This window comes from Acipenser ruthenus, chromosome 12, assembly GCF_902713425.1.
Source record: "Acipenser ruthenus chromosome 12, fAciRut3.2 maternal haplotype, whole genome shotgun sequence".
NCBI lineage: Eukaryota > Metazoa > Chordata > Actinopteri > Acipenseriformes > Acipenseridae > Acipenser > Acipenser ruthenus.
This window is the reverse complement of record NC_081200.1, coordinates 41,127,964-41,138,204: the sequence shown is the minus strand read 5'-3', so window position 1 is coordinate 41,138,204 and position 10,241 is coordinate 41,127,964. Positions and strand designations below refer to the sequence as shown.

The 10,241-nt window shown below is 42.9% G+C and overlaps 1 protein-coding gene across 1 annotated transcript in view; it reads right to left on the bottom strand.

Moving 5' to 3' along the window:
• Nucleotides 1–5,383: 5,383 nt before the first annotated feature.
• The window catches only part of LOC117416620 (UMP-CMP kinase), a 5,915-nt gene continuing 1,057 nt past the window's right edge, over nt 5,384–10,241 (bottom strand). Inside the window, exons 2-6 of the mRNA XM_034027880.3 lie at nt 9,093–9,239; nt 8,037–8,189; nt 7,639–7,715; nt 7,330–7,426; nt 5,384–7,194 (exon numbers count right to left, since the gene is read on the bottom strand). Of these exons, the coding sequence (XP_033883771.3) occupies nt 7,144–7,194; nt 7,330–7,426; nt 7,639–7,715; nt 8,037–8,189; nt 9,093–9,239 (525 nt within the window). The 3' untranslated portion in view covers nt 5,384–7,143. The remainder of the gene's footprint in view (nt 7,195–7,329; nt 7,427–7,638; nt 7,716–8,036; nt 8,190–9,092; nt 9,240–10,241) is intronic.

The window sequence follows — 10,241 nt, the reverse complement described above, 5'->3', positions numbered from 1 at the left end:
TCAGAAGCAAATTCTTCCTGAATTCTGAGTTCCAGACTCCTGTACATGACTAAGGGGCTGTGTGATTGAGCAGCAGTCTGGGTATGTGCTTTTTCTACCTCTCTCTCCTTGCACGCTGTCTCTCCATTCTGTTTCTAAGCACTCCACGAGCATCCAAGCTTATAAAACCTCACCCTGGTCTTAAACCACAGTCCCGCCCCAAACATCAACTTCATCCTAACCATACAGTCACTATCAGATTGCAACTGTGCTGTCCACTGAAATAATATTCTCTGTGCAGCAGCCATGCAATTCAAAGTGCAGAGCCTCCCAGAACATTTAGTAATGAACAGATCAACACTCTCACCCTTCCTCGCCCCCTCACACTCTCAAGTACGATCCGGCAGGTTTGTATAAATAGCCAGATGTTTCCAATCCACAGCTGTGCAAACGTCTCCAGGCACAATTGTGTCTCACTCATTTGTATTGGATCATATACTGTACGTCCGCTATGATTTATTTCTGTATTCTTTTAATGTAAACATGTTTCTTTGTAAAGCTGTGCCACATAGCTGTATCCTATAGGCATCAGATGAGGCATGTTTCAATCAGCTGTGCTAAAGAAATATTCCCTAAATTGGTTTAGTGAAAGGGACCCTTTCTTTGCTAGTTGCTGTCTGCCTTTAAGACATAAATAAACCCCTCAGCTAAAAGCAAGGTGTTTAAACCGGCGGATTACTGGCTTCTTAATTCCCTGGACACTTCCATTTATAGAGCAACAAGTCATCTGTGCTATTGTTGCTAGACGCATCCCGACCATTGTCCTGTGCTTTATTTAATAGCTAGACTTCTTTAAGTACAAATGAAGCATGTTGAACGCCTCTGTTTGCAAACGGAACAATCCGCAAGTACTGCCTTTGTTTGCACAGTCAGTGGGCTGAATCAGACCTAAAAGGCTATCCCTCTGCTTACTGGGGAGTGGGAGGGCAGAGGGAGCGACCATATTAAAATGGTTAATAGCAAGGCTTCACTGCAGTTATAAGGTTCAGTTTTGTAAAGAAATAGTTCCTCCGTGATGCTGACTCATGTGGTTGCAAACAACAGTAAAAGACATTTCATTCTTCATTCTTCCTGGGCTCAAACAGCAGAGAGGAACACAGTGGACAGTGTGCACAAAACCAAGTCACCCAACCCGTTCCACCCAGCTGTCAATCCAGGTGCAAGAGCAGGAGATGAGACGCCGCATGGGGACATCATGTTCAGAGCACTGCGGGATATTGACGATTACTCCGTACATCCTGTCTCAGAGAGACCCAGGTCACAGAGCCTCGTTCCAGAGCAGAGGTCAAGCTCTCCTGTCAGGTAGAGAGAAATCAGCTGCTGGGAATGGGTGTTGAGAGCTTCCTGCTGCCTTCACGCCCGCAGGGGGGCTGGGGCAGCTTCACTGGCATGTAGCTATCATCAAGGACCAGTCGTTCACAGTGCCAAGAGTGCCAGGGCTGCTTATCCATCATGCTATAGCCTCTGGAACTCTCTTCCTTGTGTTACCTGGAGAGGAGTGGAGACAAACAAACCTGTCTCAAACCCTGAAGTAGTTCATCATCTCGTTTTAGCTGTTAAACCTGGAGTGGAATGGCCCTGCAGGACCATGATTAGACACTCCTGCTGGAGAGCTTCTCAGGGATGCTTGTAGAGTACATGAAAGGCGCTATATAAACGTAATGGATATGGTTTGGCAGGGTATCAGTCAGATCTTTCTAGTCGCTGGTTATTCGTTCATATTATTGTAAGCTGTGTCCTGTGCTGGTTATGGAAAGCCATATCAAATAGGATGGCTGTGACACTGCATGTGGATTAATAGGGGTTGGTAAACAGCACTACAGTGGGATACATTTAATATAAGGGCCCCTGTCTATCAAAGCTGATTATGACTGGATGAACTTTACAGCAGTAATCTTACAAAACCTCTCAGGGAGACATCTTTCAAAAGAGAAAAGAAACCAAAGAAACAGACGTCAGGCCCACGGTAGACGTCACCATGACACACAGGTATGACGGAGGCTCCTGCCCTGAAACGGATCTATTCATCTTCTCTTCCATTCTGATCTTCCTTCTTTTTCCTCCCAAATGACATGAGATTAGCGTGGCCTCTCGAAAACGGCCACTCTCAAATAAGTTTGGGGGGGAGGGAGAGGGGGGGCTGGTTCAACAAGGCTCTCCTTTCACAGGCCGAGGAGCTGCAGTCTCTTCTCAATAAGGCTCCTTTGTCTGCCTCTCGCTCTCTCTCACTCCTGGACAGGTACAGATACCTAACATAAGCAGCTGATCTCATGCACCCCTCCTTGGCTTCTTGTTAAACTCCGGCGGCTCTGGGCAGCAATCAGGTGGGCTGAGCGCAGGGATTCAGCCAGGTGTTGACAGTTCCCACAAGCCAGGTTTGGGACCAAAACCAGACCCTCCCTGTCACCTTATCAACCGACCCTCCCTCCCTCCCCGCGGTGGAAAGGTCGGGGAGGGGGGGGGGGGGGGGGGGCTTGTGGGCCTGGCTGCCTTGAAACTGTCCTGGGCAAACCATTGATTTTCATCAGGGGCACAGGGTCAAAGGGGAGTCAATAAGAGAATTCCAGCTTACGCCTCTGAGCGGCGCTCTCGGCCCATCTTTCTGTGTCTGAATTGGCTCAGTGTAATAAGGTGGTCGTTTATTTGTCAAGTGCAAAAAACAAGTACTGTTACTTGTTGCTAGTTTTTTTCAGCTTCATACTTACAGAAGCATTTATCTGTTTATTACACATTAGAAGCATATCAGTTCAAGACTGCAGCGTTAACCCTGTTAAATCCAGTGTGCTCTGGTACAGCATATTACATTGTGAAATGCACAATGACTAATTAAGACAGATTGGGTTGCAGTGCAGACTGGATTTGTATAGCGCATGCATTTGTATCCCAGTGTTAAAATGCTTTGTTCATGGAGTTTGCAACAATACTCCCCAATTTTAATAGTTGTTATCAATGATCTGTCCATTATATAGCAACACTGTGCAGTACCTCCGTAATATAACTATGTGGACTGTTTAAAAGGTAACATCAGCGTATTAGCCTCCGACTCCCTGTGCGACACTGATGGACTCGTCACTTGATCCCACAGTGCCTCACTTACACATCCTAGTGGCAACAAAGAGATCTGCACTGTTAAATCAAACTTAGCTGTAGTCCATTTAATTTGAATATACAGCGTACATTATATAACTTGAATATATTTCCATTTCAATATCTTATATTCATATATATATATATATATATATATATATATATATATATATAATTGGCTTAAATATAAATATTAAAAAATCTTACAGAAATATATACAGTATATCCCATTAGGTTAAACCTATTTAACCCTTCCAATCCTGTATTATTTTTGTCAAGCTGAAGAATATGAAATTAAGTTATATAATTCAAAAAGAAACTCCTTTACTAAATATACAAAAAAAATATGTTTTATATGTATGTTGGTAAATGGGACTTGATTTTAAAGTCCCCTCAGTAAGAACTCTAAACAGCACTAAGATAAGGGTTAAAAGAAAGGACTCCGTTTGTGAGTGTATCTAACACAGGGGAGTTTAAACGGGTTCTGAGTCATTTTAATAGTTTAATATACCCTCCTGTCAGGTCTTTATCGTGCAGTGAGATAAGGAGTGGGAGTAATTAAATGCTCCCGAGAGAAAGCAGTCACAGCACGTCTGCATTGGAGCTTCACAGACGTGCACCTCTTTATAATTAAAACGAGCGAACAGAGAGCTTTAGGGATATCTATGATAAGGCTCAGCATTTATTAGCTGTTTGTTATAATAATGTTATATAAGGCTGCTAAGGCCATCTTCATTCAAGGCTTAGGCTGAGGGACCACAAAGCCACTTTTTGGGACTAGGTTTCAGGCCACTGCATGGCCCATCAGGGGAGACCTGGGGGTTTGCTAGAGCAGAAGTTGTTTTAAACTAGGTATCCTGGTCTGGAACCAGGTTTCTAACCACTGGGCCTGAAAAAAGTGGCTTTGTGTTCCTTCAGCGTCACTGATTTTTCTTAAATACAAGCTTGACAGCTTTACATAAAGCTCTCTCTCTAATTGCATTGTACAACAATCATGCTTGTAAATAACAGTTACTTTTTTTACTGCATTCTTCCAAAGGGTACTCTCTGTGCCTTCTCCTCCCCTCCAAACCAGACGCTGTTGTTTTTCTAGTTTGTTTGCATTCTCTAAAGGTCGTTTCAACGACAGGCAAGCTCTGTCCCTCTCTAATCTGGTAATAGGTCACCAAATCCAAGGTTTGCGTTTTTGTTTGATCTTGTATGGCTAAAAAACAAAATCCAAGGAATGTCTAAAGGTGACTGCAGTTAATGTGTGCTGGAATGTTAACAGTGCTGCAGAATAACAAAGTAGCCTGATCCTTCCTTTCAGGCTACGATCAGGTTTGTCCTCCCTACAGACAAGGGATGGGTAAGCAGTGGGACTCTGTTTAGTTTACTTGTAGTGCTTGATATCACAATGCCTCTTCAATAGCCTTTACTTTTGGCCTGCATACGATCGCTAGGATGTGAGAACTGGGTTTTTGAATTGTTAAAATACATTACATTCTCATTCCAGTAACAACAGTACTGTGTTAGTTTCAGCAGATGCCAATTCATTGGCATGGTCGAGCTTTTTTGTTTAATGCTAAAATGTCTTATTTAAATGCATTGTTCTGTATTTAAGTTTCAATGAAGTATGCATATGTAAAGGCTTTTTTGCATATCTCGATTTTTTTCATTAAAAAAAACAAAACAAACATAAGCTGAGTTATGTTGTGTAAATTTTTAATGCATTGAAAAAAAAAATTCACAGCATTTAGGGATGAAGAACTCTTTCTTTCAACCCGTCAGCAGCCGTGGAACCAATCAACCAAAAGAGAAAAAAAAAAAACACTAAACTACTTACACTACTTCAGACAGCTGATCTGTAAACAAAAATCTGAGAACCGCACCTCCACCTAGTGGTTATGTCCATGACTTGCAATTTAAAAAGGATATTTTTTCTGTATTACAAAGCACTCTAAAATAATGCAGCTCTACAGGATTTCATCTGACCTGACCGGTGTTAGCTGATCGAAATCTACAAGAAGTCACTGGAACGCTACAGACAAGTAAACCTCTAGGTGGAAATGTACCTCCACCCGAGCCCCAGCTGAGGTGTACACTACAGCAAGCAGACACTGCCTCAGAGCCTGAGAACGAACGCTACCCCAGGTCATGCCAGACCTCCTATCCAACAGAAAAATACAAACTCCAGACTTCTGCAGCGGTTTTCCCTTAGCTGTGCAGAATTTGCCATCATGAATAATAATAATAATAGTGAGATGGACAAGCAGGGAAGAGTTAAGAGGGCTTTATTTGTTTTAAAATTAGACTTTCTCTTTCTTGGATAAAACACATTAAGTTAAAAACAAACTGGTCCTTCCACCCCATGATTACATGAAAAATGCATATAATTGTCTTTAATAGCAAACAGTATTATATCAAAGCAGCAGAAATACAAGCAAACACGAGTACAGAACACACTGTGGCAGGTTTGGGATGCAAGCCGTGTCCCGCTTCAGAGACTCTAAGAGCTGCGGATGTGGGGAGAGGAATGGGCATTAGGGTGAGCAGGAACTTCATTTAGAAACAATCAAAATGTAAAGAGGATCTATGGAAGGGGAGGTGAACTACAATGGTCTAATTATCAAAGGCTTGAAGATTCACTGATGTGAGGCACTAGACGGATTCACTGCAGTGTATCACGGGAAGTAAAACACTCTTCCATAACCCTTACGCCACCGTTAGCCAAAGCTGGGTTGTTGAACCAAGATCCAACAGATCCAAGTAACTTTGTAACAAAGCTCTCCAGCAGGCAGAGGAGATAAATACAAAATAAATCTCTGCTCACCCACTCCTATACCGTTCTAACCCAGGAAATTCCTATGTATCCCACCGTAAGGGGACTGGTGCACCAAATTGAAATGCCTTTCCAGCCATCTGGAGTTTCTGCATTCAGACTCTGGTTTACCATGGCACTACAGTATTCCTAACCCAAAACCATCCCTATGGGAGTTCCCAAGCAATTTACATGACAATTTCAGAATTCCTAAAATGAATTTCCCTAAATACGCACCTCATCTCATCTGTTCTATATTCATTTTTCTTGTTTCTAAAGGACATGCAGCTAGGGTGGAGGTCCGGTACGGATGCATCTTGCTGCCTGGGCAGGACTCTCTCACAAAACGAGAGGATACGTCAAGAAAAACACTCCGACAAATAAGATACACACCATGTCCGAGGATGCCATAGAACTCCCAATTCATTCCTGCCCTCTGAGATCTGCATAAAGCTGGTACAGAAACCAAATAAAATGCAACTGCAAAGTGAAATCCTGATTTACACATGTATACAAATGCAGTAATAATAATATTAATGATAATGAAAGTGTAAGCTTGTAGTGCATGCACTATAACCTAGAGTCTGGCTTGAAGGCAGTGCACACCCTGTCCACCACAAGGTAATAGAGAGGCCTAATCATGACAAACTCCTCATGTAAACATCTGCCAGTTCTGTGCACAGCAGTAACCTACTTTTGTCAGACTGTGACTATTACAATTAGAAGCCAGATGAAATGGAAATCTGTGCAAACCCCAGACCCGTCAGCAGCTGCACACCAACGATTTGATCACTTTCATTAAAAAAGGCTAAGTACCTATATGGCACAAGAGCAGTGAGGCAGCTGATTTGGTCCTTGGGTCAGGCCACTGCTAAGGGAGTCCTTAACCCCAACAGGCAGTGCAATTAAACCTGGAGCGGTCTACAGTATACAATGTGTTTCCAGACCAGCCTGCCCGTGTGAGCCCAGACAGTAGAAGAGCTTTCCTCAACGCGTGCACACTTCTTAGTCTGCCCCAGAGCTTAATTTATTTATTTTTTATCCAGTTTTGCACAGATCTCAGTTACCTCCACAAAACATTAAAAAACAGATTTATCCCACCAAATGAAAATAAAATATTTATATATAAAAACAGAGAAGGAAAGAAAATGTTCCAACAGCTATCTGCGGAGAAGATTCAAGCATGGTTTATAGTTTTCAAAGGCTGGTTCTCTCATTCAGGCTTTATATCCTTCCTTGTCAAAGATTTTCTGTACATGAGCAAAGACCTGGAGGGGGGGAGAGAAACACAATCAAGGGGTTAGAATTAAGGACAGAACTCGAGAGCGAGAGCGAGAAAGAGGAGAGAAAGAGAGAGAGCGAGAGGTGTGTGTTTTACATGGTCCTGGTTAGGTAACACTTACGTCATCCACAGTTTTGGAGGCGTCTATGGTGTGGACCTTGCCCTGCTTTTCATACAGCTCTATAATGGGTTTGGTGGACTGCACATACGTCTGAATCCTGAGAGACACAGACACAAAAACAAACTTGAAACCAGACTCTGACAACGCTCCAGCCACATGTAGCTAGAAGTCTTTGTAGCAGTTATTATAGGCAACTCCTTATCTTAACAGTGTAACTAATCTCCCCCTGGTCTGCAACCCACAGAGTGTGAAGTCTGAGGGATCATAGACTGTAGAAATGCACTTTCAAGCCGATTTCCCCGCAGTTACCTTTTTAATAGACTTTCTCTGTTGTCATCACTGCGGCCACTGCTCTTCCCCCTCTCCATGCACCTGTCGATGCACACCTAATGAAAAACAAAAGAATTGCAGTCTTCAATTAGCATCCCCCCACACTGCACAGCACAGTGTACATCAGACACTATCTGAAACAGCTGCTAGGTATAGAGATCTTTAAATCAATGAATCAGCAAAACATCGTAATTAAGCACTATGCTGAACGCAGGATGCATTTAAATGCACGTGTATTTATTTATACATAGAAATCACTTCACTGGTTTAATCTGCAGTTTTGGTGAAGTCTGGAGGAACGTTGTTTTTGGCAGAGCCTCTGGCCCTGTATTTCTGCAGCTCTTCCAATGTGAGCCCACTCAAGCGAAGAGGAATACCTCATTGCAGCAGTCGAAGAAGAGCACGAATTTCACATCCGCCTTGCCGTCCATGGTCCTGTTCCAGCCCTGCAGGTTGTCCTCGTTCCTGGGGAAGCCGTCAATCAGGAACTTGTTGTTCTCCTCATTCGACTTCATTGTCTCCTCCATGGCCTGAGACAGAGACAGGGATCAGGCTAGGGTTTGTACTGCCAAGAGCTTACAGTCAGACCGATAACAGGCACATGAACACGGAGCTGGCCACCGAAACACACACACAGAGCACGGATGACCCCCTCTATGGATACTGGAAAGATACAATTACCAAGGTGCTATTATAGACAGAGTCTCTTCTGGCAGGTGAAGAGTAAACAAGATAAAAACATGTCAAACCTATTTGTTTAGTTTGGTTTTGTTTAGTTTTTTCCCCCTTTCACAATATGAACCTCTTCTTTTTCAACCTCTATTCTGACATCACTGACCTTATTTTGCATAATAGGCCTCACAGCTTCAGTTTGATTCAGATCTGGGCTATCAGACCACAGAACACTTTTTTCTATTTATAATACAGGGGACCAGATGAGCCTGCCAGTCTGGAAGGGACTTCATAACATCTACATATAGGGGAACCTACACTTTGAACACTTACATCACCTAAATAATAATAATAATAATAATAATAATAATAATAATAATAATAATAATAATAATAAAATAAATTAAAAAGCACCTCTGTAAACATTAAACGACTGGTTTCAAGGACCCCCGATTAGCAGCAATCTTGACCAATCTACCCTAAAGTCGCAATAGTGTGAGATTAGGGCTGATCAGGATTGGTGAAACCAGCCTACAAAGTTAAAAGCCACCATCCAGTCAGAAAGCTTACGACAAATTCACTGTCAGCAACACCTGCAAGCAAAACAATTTCTAAGACCGCAAACTCTGGGAATGCAGTTTTCTTTTCCAAGGAGCAATATGTGTGTCTGTTGACAGAATTGTATCTCCTCTTGAAGAGAGAGAGCAGTGCAGACAGACTCCTGGCAGTGTCTGCTCCTCTCTGAAGGCTCCTTCTCTCACCCTCTGTAGCAGACTGATGGTGATCTCCACTGGCACGATCTTCCCGTCCCGAATGTAGTTCTCAATTAGCTCTCCAAACTCCGAGCCTGGCCTCCCCCGCTCCGCTCTCAGCAGGTCTCCAGCTGACAGGTGGGTGTAGCCGTATTTCTGGGTAAAGGATGCAAAATGTAACAATTCAGAAATTTTTCTCATCAGTCATTCCACATACGAGATGATTGAGACTACGGACCCGGATGTTTTATTAGGAGCGAGGAGGATCTTATCTGAGATGTACCTCAGACTTCGAACTGCTTGTCTGACAATCAGATCACCACTAGTTTCTTAATCTGGAATAAAGGTTGTGTTGATTATAAGCCACTGTCTTTTGGCTCACGATAGTGTTGAAACAATGGACTCAGTAAATACCTGCAAACATTCAAGAAAAGGGAAACTTTTTTTTTTTTAATTGTTGAGAGAAACTATAGTTAAGTTTGGGGGTTATTTCACTCTTCCCTTTTCAAAGAAATAAAATCAATAAAAATGGCATTTTTAGGGAAAAAAAAAAAAATCAATCTAGCCTGCACCGCTCACCACATGCTTGTTAAGATGTGTGCCTGTTTCTAATTACACTGCACAAGGCTTGTACTGGACAGACACTCTTAATAACATGCAAAGTCACACCCACAGCCCGCACAGCAATGTGGTTCAGAAACATACCAAGCCTGCATGGTTTCAAAGGTTCTGATCAAAAAGTCTGGCTGATCAAACAAACCAGAAGGCACTCCTGTAAAACACACACACCCTCATGTCACAAAATCAGGGACACTGCCGGCATTCTGTGAATGCCAAGGAATGCCAAGCGGTTAGCAGGAACCGCGGCTTGTCAATAATCCTTCCTAGCCATTTCCTAATTCAAATCCTTAAAGAACACTGCAACAAAGTGAGAGATGCAGAGATGGAAATGAGACAGAAACGAGACTCCCCATTCCAGCTTTTACAAGGAGCCTCATCAGCCAGCCATGGTGTATAGGGAACAAGCTCAGGTTTGTCACTAAACTCTCAACTAAACCAGGAACGGCAGGGTTAATTCCATCCCTGTGATTATCTACCAAAAAGGTCAAAGACCTTATGGGCTTTGAGGAGGTACAACTCAAGGGCAGGGTGACCGGG